The 21,123-nt window shown below is 52.2% G+C and overlaps 1 protein-coding gene across 3 annotated transcripts in view; it reads right to left on the reverse strand.

Moving 5' to 3' along the window:
• lmcd1 (LIM and cysteine-rich domains 1) overlaps positions 1–21,123 on the reverse strand; it is an 84,623-nt gene that overhangs the window by 40,422 nt on the left and 23,078 nt on the right. For 2 of the 3 annotated variants that reach the window (XM_072472126.1, XM_072472127.1), the window contains one exon: positions 3,922–4,177. In XM_072472126.1, coding sequence (XP_072328227.1) covers positions 3,922–4,177 — 256 coding nt within the window. The remainder of the gene's footprint in view (positions 1–3,921; positions 4,178–21,123) is intronic. The other variant, XM_072472128.1, reaches the window with a different exon arrangement.

The following is a 21,123-nucleotide window of genomic DNA, read 5'->3' on the forward strand; positions in this document are numbered from 1 at the left end:
GGAGGGATTTCCGCCCCGCCAGCTGGCGGAAACGGCGTTTGTTGCCCCGCCAGCTGGTGCGGAAATGACATTCGGGGCAGCGCATGCGCGGGAGCGTCAGCGGCCGCTGACAGTTTCCCGTGCATGCGCAGTGGGGAGAGTCTCTTCCGCCTCCGCCATGGTGGAGACCGTTGCGGAGGCGGAAGGGAAAGAGTGCCCCCACGGCACAGGCCCGCCCGCGGATCGGTGGGCTCCGATCGCAGGCCAGGCCACCGTGGGGGCACCCCCCGGGGCCAGGTCGCCCCGTGCCCCCCCCCCACGACCCCGGAGCCCGCCCACGCCGCCTTGTCCCGCCGGTAAATAGCTACTTTAATTTACGCCGGCGGGACTTCTCGGCAGGCAATTTCTCGGCGGGACTTCGGCCCATCCGGGCCGGAGAATCGAGCGGGGGGGGCCGCCAACCGGCGCGGCCCGATTCCTGCCCCCGCCCAATCTCTGGTACCGGAGGCTTCGGCAACCGGCGGGGGCGGGATTCACGGCGGCCAACGGCCATTCTCCGACCCGCTGGGGGGTCGGAGAATGACGCCCGTGGCATCAGACATTAAAGACAATGTTGAGGGCTTATTGTCAAGATAGTCCAGAGGATTGCGATAAAGGAATACCATTCATACTGTTTGCAATTAGGGATGCTCCTAATGAGTCAACCAAATTTAGTCCACTTGAACTAATTTTTGGTCATGAGGTAAGAGGACCACTTAAATTGATTAAGGAAAAATTGGTGGATGAGAAATTGGAAATTACATTATTGGATTACGTGTCAAAATTTAGGGAACGATTAAATAGAGCAGGTGAATTGGCTGGATGACATTTGAAAGTTGCAGAAAAGGTGATGAAACGGGTAGCGGACAAGAAATCCAAAGTTCGTAGTTTTGCCAGTGGAGATAAAGTGTTAATGTTGTTACCAGTGGTAGGTGGACCTTTAAAAGCAAGGTTTTCTGGACCTTATCAGATTGAAAGGAAATTAAGTGAGGTGAATTGTGTGGTAAAAACACCAGATAGAAGGAAGAATCACCGAGTGTGTCATGTGAATATGCTTAAAAGGTACTTTGAAAGGGAAGGAGAAAAAAAAGAGGAGGTTTTAATGATTTTAACTCAAAGTGACGAACCAAATCCAGATGACAGTGAATTTGACATACCTGAAATTAAATTGGAAAATGAGGATGTTCTTAAAAATTGGGATAAATTGTTGAGTTATCTTCCAGAGGAAAACCAAACTGACCTGAAAGAGTTATTGATATCACATGGGCAAGTTTGTAGAGATAAATTGGAAAGTATTAAAATGGCTATCCATGATGTAGATGTGGGAAATACTGTTCCGACCAAACAACATCCATATAGACTTAACCATTTAAACTTGGCACAGGTGAACAAAGAGATTGAGAGTATGCTTAAAAATGGCATAATTGAAGTGGATTGCAGCAAATGGAGCTCACCCATAGTGATGGTACCAAACCAGACAGTACCCAAAGGTTGTGTGTAGACTATAGAAAGGTTAATGCAGTTACAAGAACAAACTCTTATCCTATCCCACATTTGGAGGATTGCATTGAGAAAGTGGGACAAACAGTTTTTATTTCCAAATTGGATTTACTTAAAGGTCACTGGCAGGTACCTTTATCCGAAAGGGCGAAAGAGATTTTGTGACTCCAGATGGTATATACCAATTCAAAGTTATGCCATTTGGCATGAAAAACACCCAGCCACATTCCAACGGTTAACTAATAAAGTTGTTTCAGGATTACCCAATTGTGCGGTATATATCGACGATCCGGCAATTTTCAGCCAGACATGGAAAGAACATTTAAAACATCTGATGGAGTTATTCGATTGACTTCAGGAAGCAGGTTTGGTGATAAACCTAGCCAAAAGGTGAATTTGGAAAAGCCCAAATCACTTTCCTTCAGGAGTTTTCTATACCCTCGAGACAAAGGGAAATAATGTGATTTCTTGGCATGAGTGGATTTGATCGAACATTTGCGCAAAGGTTTTGCAGCATGATTGCTCCACTGATGGACTTGCTTAAGAAACGTCGAAAATTTCAATGGACAGCGGACTTTCAACAAACATTTGACTGCCTGAAAACTATGATAACCAATGCTCCTGTGTTGGAGTATTGCAAGGGATTCTATGAGCAGATTGAACTAAATTATCTGACTTTAAACAGAAATGCCAAGGCGTAGAGAAATGGACAGATCGTGCAGAGAGCTTCTTGTTCAAAGAGACTGTCAATCGAGAAGGATTTCAGTTGGAGGAAGAACGGAAAAAATGGACCATATTGTTATACCTGTTTGCGTGTGTTGTTTTTTTAAACTAACAATTATATTTACTGTGGTGCATTTCTTAAAGGATAGTGCAAAGGTGAAAAATGAAACCATCTTGAAGTTGATGGTTTATTTTTTTGGAGGGTGCGGAGGTGTCATGTGAGAGTACCCTTTAAGAAATGGGTGTTTAATAAATGCACCTTTAAGAAATGGAGCTGCTCATGTTACTGGAGTGATGTCAGAGTGTGGGTGGAGCTGAGCTCCACTTCTGCTTTTTCAGTTTCAGTTTGAAAAAGCTTGGGGGTGTCTGTGAGCTGCACTGCTGTTGATCTCTGCCATCCAAAAACTGTCTATGGATCATTTGGTGAATTCAGAAGAAGTATAAATGTTTTCAGTCGTGAATGTAAACCCTGATGTGCTCCTGTTTGGAGGTTTGTTAAGTCTTTTGGATGTTAACAGAACAGCATACAGATTATTTAGTGTTGTATTCTTTGGGGGGTGTATTTGATTTACTGATTGCTAAGATGTTCACTGTTTGTTTTAGAAAGGTTAACTTGAGTTCATAGAATAAACATTGTTTTGTTTTAAAAACCACTGGTCCATTTTCTGCTGTACCATACCTGGAGAGTGAGCCGTGTGCTCCCCATACCACAATCTATTAAAAGTTGTGGGTCAGGTGAACTCCATGATACACTGTGGGATTCTCTAAACCCTGACCCGTAATAGTGTTCTGGCCAATATTTATCCCTCAATCAACATCACAGTGATAGATAACCTGGGCATTCTCACCTTGCTGTTTGGGCAGTGCTGGCTGTGTGTGGATTAGCTGGTTTTTCCCATGTTATGACAGTGACTACACTTCATTGGCTGCAAAATTCTTTGGGATACACTGAGGTCGTGAAAGGTGCTATATTAATGCAAATATTGTTTTATTTCTCGTTTATCCCTTTCTCTGAAATAAGACCATAAGACATAGGAGCAGAATTAGGCCACTTGGCCCATCGAGTCTGCTCCGCCATTCAATCATGGCTGATATTTTCTCATCCCCATTCTCCTGCCTTCTCCCCATAACCCCTGATCCCTCCAGCCTCACAACCCTCTGAGATAACTGCACACCTTTATTCTAGCCTCTGTTCTCCCCCAATTTTAATGTTCCACATGTATCGGTGGCTCTGTCTTCTGCTGCCTAAGCCCCAACCTTTGGAATTCACTACCCACACCTCCTGTCCTCTTTTTGATCTAGTTATTTAACGGAGATTTGCGTCACCTGACCTAAGATATCCTTGTGTGGTTCAGTGTCGCGATTTCTTCTACGATGCACCTGGAACATTTCATTGCATTATTGGCCTTTTATAAAGAAGTTTTGCTTCAGAAATTTCTGGTTTGTGAAGAATATTGTTTTGTTTTAATCCACGGCAAACAAATCTCATATAGAATAAGAAACTGATTTTTTATGCTGATTTTCAGAACAGATTTAGTTTTATAAAATAATTCCGTTTTCTCATATTTTATTTACCCAATTTCCCCAACTGAATCAAGAAACTGCATTACTATAGTCCTCTGATTCTTACAGTAAGACAACGTGTGAAACATGTCAGCGTTTCTGAGTGGATCAACTTACCAGTTTCTGGGTCAGGCCTGGTGGGGCCCACTCATATGTTACTGTGTCAAAAGTTGGATCTTTCTTTGTCACAATTGGATTGGTAATAATCATTCGGTTTCTTTTATAGATGCGGACTCCATCTCCTCCCTTCACCCGGGCAGTCAGGTTGGAATATTTTGAGTCAGCCAAGAGGCGGCCGATTTTCCGATCATCCTCTGCATCGGAGTTCAGGCTGTGATCCTCTTGGTTGCACTTACATGACTTGCATATCTTCCTGAGTCAAAAAATAAACAGAAAAAAAACCATTATATAGCTTGCATCTCTCTATACAGGGACACCTATCATCTGACAGATCATTGGAATTAGTCAAGTGACAAAATTAGATCTAAATACCTTTGTTTGCTTGAGCATGGGCACATTTGACGGAAAACCTGCACTTAGTATAAGTCGCCGTCTGCATTTTGGAAGATGCGCTGTACTAGGAGTACTTTAGTATCTGTGCAACAAGTCATTATCTAATGGGACTGGGTGGTACAGTTTCCAGGAACGTCGCTTTATTAACATCTGGGAATTGAGTCAGAATTCAGACCAGATTGAAATGAGCAATAAGATGGTTTCCTCCCTCTTGATGTCAAGAGTCAACAAGAATTGGCACAAAAGAGCCTACAGCACAAATTTTTTTATTTTGATTTGACAGAAATTGCATTATTAATCTTTTCACACCTCACACCTCTTGGGGAATAAAAACTCTGAGAACTGCAATGTCTTCCGAAGTTATAACAGACAACGATAATTATATCGACACATGGACTGAGCTGTATCCCCTTCCTGACTCATAAAGTGACAAAATGCTCAGCGTGGGCTATGTCCACATATGTGACAGATTGAGAAAGCTGCAGAATAAAAGCTAGCAACATGGGAGGATATCTCATTCAATAAGATATCCTCCCACGTTGCTAGCTTTTATTCTGCAGCTTTCTCAATCTGTTGTTCCTATTTTTTTTTATACTCATTCATGGCTGAGCCAGCATTTATTGCCCATCTCTAATTGCCCCCTTGAACTAAGTGGCTTGCTGGGCCATTTCAAAGTCAACCATATTGATGTGGTTGGGTCTGGAGTCACATGTAAACCAGACCAGGTAAGATTCGCTCCCCTTTCGTAGCCCGGCCCTGGGTCACTGTCCGTGTGGAGTTTGCACATTCTCCCCATGTCTCATGGGTTTCACCCCCACAACCCAAAGATGTGCAGGTTAGGTGGATTGGCCATGCTAAATTGCCCCTTAATTGCAGAAAAAAATAATTAGGTGCTCAAAATTTATTTTAAAAAAGATTCGCTCCCCCAACGGACATTAGTGAACCAGATGGGCTTCAGGGTCATCATTAGAGTTTTAATTCCAGATTCTTTTTACTGATTTAAAATTTCACCATTTGGTGGGGTTCAAACCAGGGTCTGGAGCATGACCCTGGTTTTCTAGATAACTAGTCAGCGAGAATATCATTACGTCACACCTCCCACCTATTTCTTTTGATCTTAGGTGTCTCACCTGGATTTCGACAGAGTCCAGTCCATCCCAACTGAATGGTATACTTGCATCCACATGAAGGGGTAAAAAAGAGATCTTGGCAGGGAATCTCCGATCTTGTTTGCCCCGCCACCTCTACCAGTGAGAATTTGGCGCTCAGCCAAAATTTCATTCGCTGAAGCGCGACTGGAGCATCCCAACCGCGGGCGAGATCGGAAATTCCGACCCTTCATTTTAATCCCTGTGGCAAATCTAAACTGCTAAGCCTTATAGGTCATGTTCTCCCCAATCAACAACTAACCAAACAGATTTGGTTTCCCACATTAAAGTTAAAACTGAAATCTGGATTTGTTTGGATCTTTGTTCAGCTAAAATGGCATTGGCAGCGGATTGTTCCGACAATTTCAGTTTAAAATTAAATCTGGCAGGAACACAACAAGAAGAAAGCTCGTTTTAACTCAGCACCCAAATTTTCACTGCATTTAGAGGCAGATCACAGGGTTGTTTGAAGTGGGAAATTGAAAAGTATCAGACTGATGCAGTATGGGCTTACGTTATCCTCCATGTGTACCTCATGTTAACTCAGACTGTGCCAGTGTTGTAACGACTGTTTATTTTCAGGCATTTCTGCATTTTACCGGGTCAATAAACGTTTGATGTGTAATCCTGATTAACTATCTCACAGCTAAAGAGAAATTGGATAAGGACAAGGTGGGCAGATGTTCAGCTCATATATTGAACTCACATCTTCGACATCTACATTAGCTACATTAAATTTGTTATTTTTTAGGCGTGATGCACCTAAAAAATAACTGAGGGCACGATTCAGCCACCCCCTTGCGCCCAGCACAGAGCTGGATGCAATGGGTGAATCACGCAAGAACCCCAGATCGGGCTCTGCGCTGGGCGCGGGCTGATCGTGAGTCACCCAACTCACTCCGCCCAGCGCACTCTGGTTCACGGCCGATACATGGGAATAGCACCAAATAGCAGTTCCCTTCCAAGCCACTCACTACCTAGACTTAGCAATGTATCGCTGTTCCTTCACAGTTGTTGCTGGGTCAAAATCATGGAATTCCCTTCCTAACGGCAGAGCCATGTGTAGAAGCAAGCATGGAGACAGTTTCCTGCTTGGACCTTTACTTTACCCTTTATCCATGTATATAGTTTCTAGTAGTGAATAAATATTGTTGAACTACCTGAGACTACTTAATAAGGGCTTAGAGAGAGGGAGGAACTGAAGGAGATCAATATTAGTAGAGAAACGGTGCTGGGAAATTGATAGGATTGAAGACTGATAAATCCCCAGGGCCTGATAATCTACATCCCAGAGTACTTAAGAAAGTGGCTCTAGAAATAGTGGATGCATTGGTGTCATCTTCCAGGATTCTATCGACTCTGGAACAGATCCTGCAGATTGGAAGGTGGCTAATGTAACTCCACTATTTAAAGAGAGAGGTAGAGAGAAAACAGGGAATTATAGACCAGTAAGCCTGACGTCAGTAGTGGGGAAACTTCTAGAATCCATTCTCAAAGATTTTAAAGCAGAACACTTATATAGTGGCAGGATCAGACAGAGTCAGCATGGATTTATGAAGGGAAATCATGCTTGACAAATCTCCTGGAATTCTTCGAGGTTGTAAAGAGTAGAGTTGACAAGGGGGAGCCAGTGAATGTGGTATATTTGGACATTCAGAAGGCTTTTGACAAAGTCCCACAGAGATTAGTGTGTAAAATCAAACCACATGGTATTGGGGTAGTGTATTGAGATGGATAGAAAACTAGCTAGCAGGCAAGAAACAAAGAGTAGGATTAATGAGTCTTTTTTAAATTGGCAGGCAGTGACTAGTTCGGTACGCAGGGATCGTGCTGGGACCCCAGCTATTCACAATATATATTAATGATTTGAACGAGGGAACAAAATGTTGAATTCATTTGCAGACCTCGGTGTATCCATGCCATCATGGAGGCCCTATATGTCCGGTCGGCACAATATATCAAATTCAATATGGACCAGGATGCCTGGCAATGGGGTTCGCCGCCATCGCCTGGATGCCCCAGGTCCAGGGTGTGATCGACGGGATACATGTCCCCTCCGAGCATGAGGGGCCGGTCTCCACAAACCAAAAGAGGTTTCACTCAATGAACGTGCAGCTGGTGTGCGACCACGAGATGCACGTCTGTGCCTGATACCCAGGCATCGCATATAACGGCTTCCTTCTTGCGCATTCAACGGTTCCTGACACCTTCGAGGCGCACCCCTGGATGATGGGTTGTCTCCTGGGCAACAGGGGTTATCCTCTGCGGTCATGGTTAATGATGCTATCTAGAGACCACAGACCAAAGCAGGGATCGTGACAAGGGGTGTGATCAAGCAGTGTTTTCAAGTGATTAGGATTGCTGTGGGTTCAATTTTTGAAAAAAAGGTATTTGGATGAATGGCAAAAATTTGCTGCAGTTAAACATGTTTAGAAGCTTAAAAAAAGGGCTGGCACTAGGAAGCTGTGCTGTAGCTTTAAGAGTGAAAAAAAGAAACAGCCCAAGACACTCTGTACCTCCATTGATACATTTGTTGTAAAATACACCTGCAAAGGGAAGCTGACTGTATCCTTGCAACTACAGTCTGTGTGGGGACAAAATAGTTGCTGTACAATCTTAAAGCGGCAATGCATTTAAAGAGATAATGCATTTAAACTGGCAGTACATTTAATGCAACAACCACGAGAAGAAACAAGTGGCAATGGACAGGACTATTGGAGAAGACTCCAGATAGAGGGCAACTCTCAAAAAAGGTCCTTAACCAACAAAGACCTCAGAGGAGACAATGAAGACCTCAGGGAAGAAGAAACGGAAGATCCCAGAAGAAGGGCACCAAAAGACCCCAGGAGAGCAATGAAGCCAAAAAGGGTTAAGCTGAAGTTGAGACAAGTAGAAATGAAGGTTCCATTTGTGAAATGTATATGTCCAGTAAGAATGTGATCGCAGATATGAAAGACTTCACAAGAATCTCAGAACATGATGAGGAATCAGCAAAAGCTCTGGAGAAGACATCAAAACAAGATGAAATGTCTCACAGCAAACTTAAAAAACAGTTGCAAGAATTTACAAAATGAAGTTAAGAAGGAAAATTCAATGAGAGAATTGAGAATAAGCTGAACTCTGTGGAAAATGTAACGAGGAAATAAGAGCAAGTCCAGTGAAGAATTGAATCGGGAGAGTAAGAGCTTGAAGAAGGGAAACTCAGCAATGAGAAATTAACTGAAGTGGTAAATGTCATGATATCCACGCATGTATATAATGAGATGCAGACAGGCAGTGATTGACACACAGGATAACCAGTGAGCACACAACACAGCACAGCCAATCACCAGACAGGACACTACCACTATAAAGCCAGAGGGCACTAGGTTTCCCGCTCTCTCTGGACCCAGCCACTGAGACAGTCAGAGTCCACGAGCTAGCACAGTGCAAACACCATGCAGTAGCTAGTAAGTCTGGTCAGGCTAGTACAAGGTCTCCAGTCAGTTCAGTATAGTGTCGACCCACAGATAAATATGTATGTTCTATTGTTCAATAAAACCGTGTTGGATCTTCTACAGTGTTAGAGGTCTGTTTCTCGCATCGCTGCATCAAGTGCAGTCCACACCGAACCGACCTGCCTAACACATCAGTAAAGACATTGAAATTGACGCAGAATCAGCAATTCAGACAGAGAAAGAAACTGAGATTGCGTGCCAGAACAAGATTGCTGAAATGGTCACTCAAATAGAAAATCACAAGAACCAATATGACCAAGTGGCCGATGAAAAAGGTGCTCAATTAAAATGATGGAACGAAAAGAAACTTTATCACACCACCTAAGTATCAGAAACAAAGTACCATGACCACTCCTTCACACGTGACAGACCGGGGGCGAAATTCTCCGGTATCGGCGCAATGTCCGCCGACCGGCGCCAAAAACGGTGCAAATCAGTCGGGCATCGCGTCGCCCCAAAGGTGCGTAATCCTCCGCATCTTGGCGGGCCAAGCCCTAACGTTGAGGGGCTAGCCCCGTGCCGGACTGATTTCCATCCCGCCAGCTGGCGGAAATGCCCCGCCAGCTGGCGCGGAAATGACATTGCCGGGCGGCGCATGCGCAGGAGCATTTCCGCCAGCTGGCGGGATGGAAATCAGTCCAGCGCGGGGGTCGGAGAATCTCACCCCGGGATTGTGAAAGAACTGTCAGGGCATAAGACTTTGTTGTATTGTGATGATATGTGTCTGCATGCATTATAATGTAAGGTAATCAGCAGAGCAAGGGTTAACATGGGACTGGAGAGTGGCACCATCCACAGAGTGATGTGTGGAGTCACATGGTCAGAGAACACTCTAGAACCGAACTCGGTAAGCAACAAGCTTGTATGGAAGCGCTCCGTGCAAGACCAGGGGCGGGATTCTCCGACCCCCCCCGCCAGGTCGGAGAATCGCTGGGGGCGGCGGAAATCCCGCCCCGCCGCCCGCCAAATTCTCCGAAGGGTGAAAAGTCGGCGGGGCGTCAATCGAGCCGCCCGCCTCGGAGAATGGCAGGGGCGGGCGCGAGACAATAGACTCCCGGCCGGATGGGCCGGGTACGGGGGGGTGAGTGCCGGGTACGGGGGGGTGAGTGCCGGGTACGGGGGGGTGAGTGCCGGGTCGGGGGGTGCGAGGGCAAGGGAGTTTGACCGTGGGACACGTCGGCGTAAATCAAAACACCTTTTTAACCGCGTCAACCAGTGCTGATGGTTGACGCCGTCCAGCGTGGAGGTAGGTAACAGCCTGGGGGGTGGCCGCAGGAGAGGTGATGGCGTGGCCGCAGTCTGTGTGTGTGGGTGTGTGTGCGGCGGGGGGTTGGTGTGGGGTGGGCTTCGGGGGAGTGCCGGGGAAGGGGGGAGTGAGTGCCGGCGAAGGGGACGGGGACGGGGGATGAGTGCCGGGGAGGGGGGGGTTGTGCCGGGTACGGGAGGATGAGTGCCGGGGACGGGGGGTGTGAGTGCCGGGTACGGGGGGGTTGAGTGCCGGGGACAGGGGGGTGAGTGCCGGGGATGGGGGGGGTAAGTTCCGGGTACGGGGGGGGTGAGTGCCGGGCACGGGGGGTGAGTGCCGGGGACGGGGGGGGTGAGTGCCGGGGGGGGGTGAGTGCCGGGGACGGGGGTGTGAGTGCCGGGGACGGGGGAGGGGTGAGTGCCGGGTACGGGGGGGATGAGTGCCGGGGACGGGGGGGTTGAGTGCCGGGTACGGGGGGGTGAGTGCCGGGTACGGGGGGGTGAGTGCCGGGTACGGGGGGTGAGTGCCGGGTACAGGGGGGTGAGTGCCGGGTACGGGGGGATGAGTGACGGGTACGGGGGGGTTGAGTGCCGGGTACGGGGGGGTGAGTGCCGGGTCGGGGGGTGCGAGGGCAAGGGAGTTTGTCCGCCTGGCCAGCTGCCATCCTCCAACAGCCGCGCCCATGCAGCCCATGCCACCTGGCTGGGGGAGGGGGGGTACGGGCAATGATGACATGTCGTCATTCCCGCCTCCCACCCCCCCCAGCAGGCCGTCATGTATTCTGATCAGCCAGCGATGTTGGCCGCCATGGCGGCAGCCGCTATTCTCCATGTTGCCCTGGAGGAGGAGGAGCGTGCCAGAGAGGCAGCGCAGGTTGCCGCAGAGGGGCAGGCGGTAGCCGCCCAGGCTGGGGGGATACCCGCCCGACAGGACGCGGAGGAGGAGGAGCAGGGGGAGCACGTAGTGGAGGAGGAACACGAGGAGGGGGAGGAGGACGTCACGGCGCCACGGCAATGGAGGTACCCGAGGAGGCCCCATGTGTACCGCCCCGGCTGTCATACTGGCACCGCGTGGCACTGGGGGGGGGGGGGAATGACGACATGTCATCATTGCCCGTATCCCCCCTCCCCCAGCCAGGTGGCATGGGCTGCATGGGTGCGACTGTTGGAGGATGGCACCTGGCCAGGTGTCCGTCAAGGTTACGGTGGCCCTGAACATTTATGCCACGGGGTCATTCCAGACCGCCAGGTGGGGACCTGTCCGATATCTCGCAGACATCGGTGCACCGGTGCATCCGGGCAGTGACAGACGCCCTATATGCCATTGCGGACCGCTACATCCGCTTCCCTGTGGACCGGGCCAGCCAGGATGCCCGGGCCGTGGGCTTCTTTGCCGTGGCCGGGTTCCCCATGGTCCAGGGCGCGATTGATGGGATGCACGTCGCCGTGCGGCCAGCTGCAAATAACAGGGCCGTGTTCACCAATAGGAAGGGGATCTTTTCCATGAACATCCAGATGGTCTGCGATCACCGCATGATTATCCTGCACGTTTGCGCCCGGTCCCCGGGAAGTTTACATGACTCATACGTGTTGTTGCAGTCTTACATCCTCGGCATGTACGAGGGACGCCACCCCCGGCTGAGGGGCTGGTTGCTGGGCGACAAGGGCTACCCATTGCGATCGTGGCTGATGACGCCGATACGGAGGCCACAGAATGACGCGGAGAACCGCAACAATGATGCCCATGCAGCGACAAGGGGTGTGATAGAGAGGTGCTTTGGCATGCTCAAAATGCGTTTCAGGTGTCTGGACCTCTCTGGGGGCACCCTTCAGTATCCGTCAGATAGGGTCGGCCGCATCATTGTGGTGTGCTGCGTCCTGCACAACATAGCCCAGCAGAGGGGGCATGTTCCGCAGGCAGAGGAGGGCGGAGTGGAGGAGCAGCAGGGAGAGGCGCAGTCCTCCCCAGATGAGGGGGATGGGGGCAATGGTCAGGGCAGACGGGCTAGACATGGACGGGTGGCTGTCCACTGTTACCGGCTGGGCCAGCGGGCACGGGACAGGCTGATAGCCGCCCGCTTCACTGACTAGGGGGTGTGGGAATCGGCGAGTATGGCCACAGACCGCACGCCATGGCAACAGCCGACCACCCACACCCCCCACCCACCCAGCACCCTCACCCCCCTCCCCAACCCCACCCACCCCACCCGCATGCACACCACCCCTCCATTGCAGATCCACCTGCGGCATGACGGCCGGGCTCTCACCATCGCCGGTGGAAGCGTGTCTATTGCAGGCCATGGAGGATGATGACAACCCGCTCTGCAATGAGCTCCTGGCTCCACATCGTTGGACTATGTCTGACCCATGGCCACAGTACCACCATCCACCCGGACCATCCCTGCATGCGGCTGTGGCACTGCAGCGCACGGTCCCGTCCTCTGCCCGGGGGGATGGTGAGGGCGGCCCAGGGGGGAAGGGGGCAGACTCACCTGAGGCCAACGTAAGACCACCCCTCACACACACACTGGCGCTCAACGTACATGACACCCCCGCACGCTTCGGACAGAGCACAAAGGCAGCTTCTGAAGGTGTTGAAGTGATTTTAATAACAAATAGTGCATATACGTGCCCTAGCTCCTAAAACTCGTCTGTGCCCTGCACCCGTGCCAACTTGCTCAGTGTCTAATTGTTTGGCCTTACGGGCCCTTTGACTATGCCTAGGTGGTTCCCCAGACGGTACAGCAGAACTGGAGGTGGACTCCTGCGATTCCTGCCCTCTGACTCGGGATCCCTTTGGCGGCCGTGTCCTGGGGCATCCTGGCCTAGATGGGCCAGGCTGCGGCCCGGTCGACTGGGATGGCGAGCTGCCAGCCTGTCCTGCCCGTTGCCCACCCAATGCACCTGGGACGGAAGGGGGAGAGTCCGAGGTGCTGCAGTGTTCCTGGACCTCCCCGACAGGGGGACCAGGGACGGACGCCAGCAACTCCTCCTCCCTCGGGGTGCCCAATGGCCCCTAGGCCTCTACATGGGTCGGTGGTGCGAACGGACCGGCCATCCGACTCCATTCCGACACCTGGCGCTGTCAGTCCTGGAGGCCCGTGCTGGTACCGACAAGGGTCTGCAGGTTTGCAGCCATGGAGCTCAGGGAGTTGACCATCCCTGTCTGTGACTGTGCGACGCAAGCTAGCACATGGGCAATGGCACTGATGCCCTCAGCGGTGGCCTGCTGAGACTGGGCCATGGCCTGCAGGGATGAGGCCATTGCCTGCTGAGACTGGGCCATGGCCTGCAGGGATTGGGCCATGGCCTGCTGAGACAGGGTCACGGCGTTGAGCGCCTCTGCCATCTGCTGCTGGCGCTGGCTCATGGCCTCCTGTGAGAGGGCCGCCATGTCCTGGGCCACAGATGCCGCCTGCACGGAAAGCCCCAGGCCTCGCATACTGCTCCCCATGTTTGACACCGTCGCACCCATTGCCTCCACCGCGGACGCCACCCGTGCAGTGTCGGCCTAGGTGGCACGTATGACCAGCACCACTCCTAGCTCCTGGACGCGGGTGGACTCCTCCACCTGCGACTGCAGCCGCTGCAAGCCGGCCGTCACCCTCTTCGCTCGTCCCAGGTTCGGTGGTTGCATCGGGGCTATGGGTGGGTGTGGTAACTCCAGGAACCCGGGATCCATCTGGGCGGCAGATGTTCGCTTGTGCCAGGAGCCAGGATGCCCTCCGACCGCCCGGCCCCTCTGCTGCTCCTACCTCCACCTGCTGTACCGGGACGGCTGTGTTGTGCGCACCAGTGAGTGCACCAGATGCCTCATCACTAAAGTGCCCAACCGAGGTGAGCGTCTCTGCGATGGTAGAGGGTGTTGGAGACAGCAGTAGCGTTGTGTCGTGCGCATCATCCGACTCTGAGTCCATGGTACTTTGGGGTGGCGGTTCGTCTCCACCCATCCACACTGTCCTGTATTTCGGTTTCCTGGATAGGGGTCTCCTGGGTAGTGGTGTCCTGGGTAGGGGTGTCCTGGGTAGGGGTCTCCTGGGTAGGGGTGTCCTGGGTAGGGGTGTCCTGGGTAGGGGTGTCCTGGGTAGGTGTCTCCTGGGTAGGGGTGTCCTGGGTAGGGGTGTCTTGGGTAGGGGTGTCGTGGGTAGGGCTGTCCAGGGTATGGCTGTCCTGTGTAGGGCTGTCCTGGGTAGTGGTTTCGTGGCTCGGCTGCGACGGGAGCCTGTGGCTGCCCCCTCGTCGCTGGGTGGCACACGCCTGCGTCGCCGCACCCGCACGAGACGGGGGCGTCGTCTCCCTATTGCTCCAGGTCTCTCCGTCTCCCGTGGTCGCCCTGGGGCATCCTGCGGGCGTCGCGTGCCAGAGGGTCCGGGTCTCTCCGTATCCCGTGGTCGCCCTGGGGCACCCTGCGGATGGTCGGCATCTGCGGGGATGGATGCCTCGTAGTTTGCTCCTGCGATACACAATGAAGCATTGTGGGGGGATATGGGGGATATGGGGAAGGGGGGATATGGGGGAGGGGGACATGGGGGATATGGGGGAGGGGGGATATGGGGGATATGGGGGAGGGGGGATATGGGGGAGGAAGGATATGGAGGAGGGGGGATATGGGGGAGAGGGGATATGGGGACGGGCTGTCGGTGGCTCACTTGCTGGTGGGCCCCCGACCTCTGCATCGGCAACCTCCCGGTCCTCAGGTCCGCCAGCCAGTTCCAGGGCCCTTTCCTCGTGTTCGGTCAGTGGCCTCTCATCAGATGGGCCCCCTCCAGTCCTCTCATGCTCCCTATTGTTGTGTGCGCGCTTCTCCTGTGGGGGGGGTGGGTGGGCGGCAGGGGTAAAAGGCAACAGTGTTAGACAGGTATATGAATGCACGTCATCGGTTGCGCGTATAGTGCAGAGGTTAGGGTTAGGGTTGGTTTCACCTGGGGGTGTGCCGCACATCGGGCAGAGAGGGGGGGGATTCATCCTGGCTGCTCTGACGAGGTCGTTCACCTTCTTGTGGCACTGGGTGCCTGTCCGTGGTGTCAGAGCCACAGCGCTGACGGCCTCTGCCACCTCCCTCCACAGACGCCGGCTGAGGCGTGGGGCGACCCTGCGGCCGTGTCCGGGTGCAGGGACTCCCTCTTCTCCTCCACTGCGTCCAGGAGCGCCTCGATGTCACGGTCCTGGAACCTCGGGGCTGCGCGGCGGGCCATCTTGTCGGGTCTTCCGGGGTGGGGGGAGTTTTGAGCCGTCACACCATGTGCCGTCAATGACGCCGCACGGCGTCACCGTCCACGTTGGGTGACGCCATCGCGAATGGCGTCACGCCGCTCGTAGCCCATTCAGGGCCGGAGAATTTGCATTGTTTGGGGGGACCTGACGCCGGAGTGATGTGGGTATCACTGGCGAAGCTGGCATTTATCATTTATTGCCAACCTTTAATTGTGCTTGAGAAGGTAATACTCCCAGAAGGCCACCTCCCAGAATTTCTGCAATCCGTGATAACCAGACCATAATGGGTGCCATTAGGGGAATTTTTCACTATCCAGGAAACCTGGGAGAGGAGTTTAAAATTATAAAAATCAGAACTGAACGCACAACCTGCCAGGAATGCACACACTTTTGGTTTAACCTGGACAGGTGGGGTGGTCTGAGTAGGCAGTTATCAAAATGTGGGGTCGGTAATTATAATACTTTCGTGAGGTAACATACCTCCAAATTTGGAAGTCTCTTGGCGGTAAATACTGTGAGCCTCCTGGGTCTCGTGAAACCCAGCAGCTAAAGGGAGGAGAGAACTGCCGGATCAAACGGTGAAGTACTTTTCCAGCACCACTTGTGGGCCTGGAGGAGCAGGAGTGCTTCCCTCTCATCTCCTCACTATCAAACCCCCTTTCCCCCCCATGCCCTTCATCCCCACCATCCAATATTGACCCACTATCACTGCCTCTGTAAAGCCCCAGCGGTTCCTAGCTGTGGGCACCTACCACTGATTGTCCTACCCACCAGCCAGCCAGTCTCTCATCCACAGTTCTGTTAGGTATGAGGGGCGAAATTCTCCCCCAACGGCGGGATGCCCGCCGACTGGCGCCAAAGCCGGCGCCAATCAGACGGGCATCGCGCCGGCAAAAAGGTGCGGAAGTCTCCACATCTTTGGCGGCCTAGCCCCAACATTGAGGGGCTAGGCCGACGCCGGAGGGATTTCCGCCCCGCCAGCTGGCGGAAATGGCGTTTGTTGCCCCGCCAGCTGGCGCGGAAATGCGGCGCATGCGCGGGAGCGTCAGCGGCCGCTGTCAGTTTCCCAGCGCATGCGCGGGAGCGTCAGCGGCCGCTGTCAGTTTCCCGCGCATGCGCAGTGGGGAAAGTCTCTTCCGCCTCCGCCATGGTGGAGGCCGGAGCGGAGGCGGAAGGGAAAGAGTGCCCCCACGGCACAGGCCCGCCCACAGATCGGTGGGCCCCGATCGCGGGCCAGGCCACCGTGGGGGCACCCCCCGGGGTCAGATCGCCCCGCGCCCCCCCCCAGGACCCCGGAGCCCGCCCACGCCGCCTGGTCCCGCCGGTAAATACCAGGTTTGATTTACGCCGGCGGGACAGGCAATTCCTGGGCGGGACTTCGGCCCATCCGGGCCGGAGAATCCAGCGGGGGGTTCCGCCAACCGGTGCGGCCGGATTCCCGCCCCCGCCCAATCTCCGGGAGCGGAGACTTCGGCGGGGGCGGGATTCACGGCGGCCAACGGCCATTCTCCGACCCGGCAGGGGGTCGGAGAATGACGCCCGAGGTTCCAAGATCTTTACCCAGCAGCAACGAAGGAACACTGATATCTAAGTCCGAATGATTTGTGGCTTGGAAGTGAACTTGCAGCTAGTGCTGTTCCCAATTGAGTGACTGCTGGGCCATGTCAGAGGACAGTTGACTGTTCCATTACCCAGCTAGCACGACTCCACCAGAAAAAGAGAAATTATATTAAGTCTGAATAAAGAATTTGTAACTAAATAGATTCCTGGTTAACCTTTCACTTGTCTCTCCTTGCATCCCTCTCTACCAGCCTCCATATAAACAAGCAATCCTTCATCCACAGGGTTTTTTAATATCCTCAGAGACCAATATTTTAAATGTTCAAGATCTCTTATATCAGAAAAAAAATAATCAGCATAGATGAGGAGAGTTTACAGACTTTTGAAAAAGTCCCAATGCAATTAGACCAACATTTTTGAGATGTGACTCTTGTCTCTCCAGTAATTTAGCCTTCAACCCACTGAACTAACTGCTTCCCCAAGAGAGAAGAAGAGGCAACATTGCAAAGCCTCGATGTAATTGCGTAGTTTTATGCATGATCCAAAATTCTGAAGTGTGTGTGTGCGTAAGTTAACATCTGCACGCCTGTGTGGATCTCACACCAGCCACTGTGCAATTGGAACAAAAGATGAACCTTTCTCAATAACATAGGGATAGGGGCAGGCAATTCAGCTTGTTTTGTCATTCAACTAGATTGTGGCTGATCTTTATCTCAATTCCACATACTTGGTTTTGCTCCATATCCTTCAAAACCATTACCTAATAAACAGTTGCTAATCTTAAATCTTAATAATTTCAATTCACCCAGCAGCCATAGCTTTTTGGCAGCAACAGTCCCACTATGCTTTGTGATAAAGCCCTTCCTGATTTCACCCCTAAATGGCTTAGCTCTGATTTTAAGATTGTGACACCTTGGCCAGGATTCTCCCTTCTGGGGAGTCCCCACGCCGGTGGGAAAACCGGCGCCAACCACCCCAGCGCCAACAGTCCCTGAAAGTGAGGAATTCTCCGCACTTTCGGGGGCTAGGTGGACGGCGGAGGGGATGGCGCCGCTCCAGCTGGCGGCAAAGGACCGGCGCGAGTTCGTGCATGCGCAGAACGGCCGGTGTGATCTCGCACATGCGTAGACCGGCCGGCGAATTTTCACGCATGCACGGGGGGGTTCCCTTCTCCGCGTCGGCCCCGGGAGATATTGCCGAGCCCGGCATTGGGCCCGGCGCAGAAGAAAGAAGTGCCCCCACGGAACAAGCCCACCCGCAGATCGGTGGGCCCCGATCGCGTGCCAGGCCACCGTGGGCCCCCCCCCCCCGGGAACCCCCCCCGCTCCCCCCCCCCCCCCGAAGACTGCCCATGCATACTCACCTGCCAGGTCCTGCCAGTGCGTGAGTTGAGTGATTTACGCCGGCGGGACTGGCCAAAAATGGACGGCCACTCGGCCCATCGGGTCCGGAGAATCGCTGGGGGGGGCGCTGCCAACGCCCCCTGACCAGCGTTGCGGGAATCCCGCCCCCGCCCAAAAAACGGCGCCAGAGAATACGGCAGCCGGCGTCAGGTGGGATTCGCATCTCCCCCCCGGGAATTCTCCGACCCAGTGGGGGTCGGTGAATCCCGCCCCTTTTATTCTGGACTTCCTTAATTGGAGGGAGATATTCCTCGATATCTATTCAGTCGAATCCTTTTGTAATTTTATAGATGTCAATTCGATCACCCTCAATCTTCTAAACTCAAGGGAATACAAGCCATGGGAATGCAGCCTGGGCTGATAATGTAACCCTTCAAGTGCTGATACAAGTCTGGCGAATCTGCACTTTTATCCTTTGCAAAGTTAAAATTTGCCTCCAGACATCCAGGACGGGATTCTCCCGCAATTAGCGCGATGGCCCGACACTGGCGCCAAGAACGGCGCGAACCACTCCAGCGTCGGGCCAACCGGAAGTTGTAGAATCCTCCGCACTTACAGGGGGCGGAGGGGTTGGCGCCACGAAAACCGGCGTCGAAGGGCCAGCATGAGTTAGGGCAAGCGCAGAACCGCCGGCGTCGTTCTACGCATGCGCAGACCGGCTGGCGTATTCTTGCACATGCGCAGGGGGTGTCTTCACCATGCCAGCCATGGCGGAGCCCTACAGAGGGCGGTGTGGAAGGGTGAAGTGCCCCCATGGCACAGGCCTGCCCGCCGATCGGTGGGCCCCGATCACGGGCCAGGCCACCGTGGGGGCCCCCTGGGGCCGGATGCCCCCGCGCCCACCCAAGGACCGCACCAGCCGGCCTACCAGCCGTGTGGGACCATGTCCATTTCACGCCAGCGGGCCTGGCCAAAATCCGATGGCCGCTCGGCCCATCGGGGCTCGTAGAATTGCCTGGGGGGCCGCTACCAACTGCCCCAGACCAGCACGGCGTGATTCCCGCCCCTGCCCGAAAACCGGCGCTGGAGAATACGGCAGCTGGCGTCGGAGTGGCGGGGCGGGATTCACGCCACCCCCTGGGGATTCTACGACCCGGCGGGAGGTCGGAGAATCCCGCCCCCAGTGTCCAAAACTGAGGACGTGAGGTCTGCTCAAGGTGATGAAGCACAACTTCAACAGAAAACTTTGAACGGGATTCCCCAATCTGCCAGTCGCGTTTATATGGGTGGCGTGCCCCTGCTGGCAGCGGGATTCTCTGTTCCCAGAGCCAGCCAATGGGGTTTCCCATTGTGGACACCCCACGCCGTCGGGAAACCCGTGGGCATGGGTGTGCTGCCGGCATTCTGGAGAATCCTGCTGATGGAGAATGCTGCAGCTTGTTTTCACATAGTACAATTTGCATAAAAACACCCCAAGGCGCTTCACTGGAGCATTATAAAGCAAAATATGACCCAGAGCCACATAGGAAGATATTAGGGCAGATGACCAAAAACATGGTCAAGATGTAGTTTCTAAGCAGGGACTTAAAGGAGGAAATGTTCAATCTGTACACTTGTTTTTGGCTCCATTCTTACTCAGAAACATTTCAAACTATTCTGGTGTAAATCTGACACCTCTGGAACTCATAAATTGCAAACAACTTCTCAAAAACCTCAGTCATTTTATACCTGGTCTATTTGATATGGACTCAATATTATCCACTTTGGCTATGGGTATTGACCAAAGGAAGATACTCTTTTCCTTCCACTTCGAAGAAATCGATATGTATTCATTCCCACAGTTTTCCTGTGTTTGAACCTGGAATGAAAGAAACCTTGGTGGCTGGATCATTTCTCATTCTGAAACACACTTTACAGCATTTCCACCTCAGTGGGTAGGAATTAATCAGACTTCACAGGAAATCTTAGGAGGGTATCTGCATTTGTTTGGCCTCCTGACTTACGATATTTAATCTCGTACTTGTGGCTCGTTAGATCATTTCATCCTCCTTACTCAAAGACCAAATTGTGCTCTCTTAAGCACTTTCTCAATGCCAGATGTGCTCTAACTGATCCCTCTTGTATGTAACTCGGCCCAGCTTAACTGTATCTTCTTCAGCAAATTCCTTCCTGACCAGGGGACTTTGATCCCTGCTACTGCCACCAATGCCAAGAGATAGGACGTAGCATCGTATTCCACCCTATCATTAACTGCGGCTAACACTGGAATACTATTATTGGAATAACACATCATTTTCGCACCAGGGATTCTGTTTTTGTTTCAGATTCCAGAATCCCCAGTATTTTGCTTTGCTTTTATTATAATAATCTATTTCCTTTTTCCTCAATTGCTTGTCATTTTCCTATTCTAATCTACTCACTTCAACAGCAGCACCTCCAGGTAGAAAATTCCACATTCTCACTACTCATTGGGGTAAAGAAGGTTCTTCTGAATTCCCCATTGCATTTCTTGCTGACTTGAAGTGCAAAAACACTGCAGGGCCATGGGGAAAAAATGGAGCAATGGTACTAACTGGATACGAGCATACGATAAAAGGAGAACAGGTAGGCCATTCGGCCCCTCAGCCTACTTCACCATTCGATAAAATCATGGCTGATCTGTTGGTGTTTCAAGTTCCACATTCCCACCTACCGCCAATAACCTTTGGTTTCCTTGTCTAACAAGCACCTTACCTTAAAAATATTGAATGACTCCGCCTCCACCGCCTTCTGAGGCAGAGAGTTCCAAAGTTGGACAAC

This window comes from Scyliorhinus torazame, chromosome 13 (genome assembly GCF_047496885.1).
Source record: "Scyliorhinus torazame isolate Kashiwa2021f chromosome 13, sScyTor2.1, whole genome shotgun sequence".
In the NCBI taxonomy this organism is placed as follows: domain Eukaryota; kingdom Metazoa; phylum Chordata; class Chondrichthyes; order Carcharhiniformes; family Scyliorhinidae; genus Scyliorhinus; species Scyliorhinus torazame.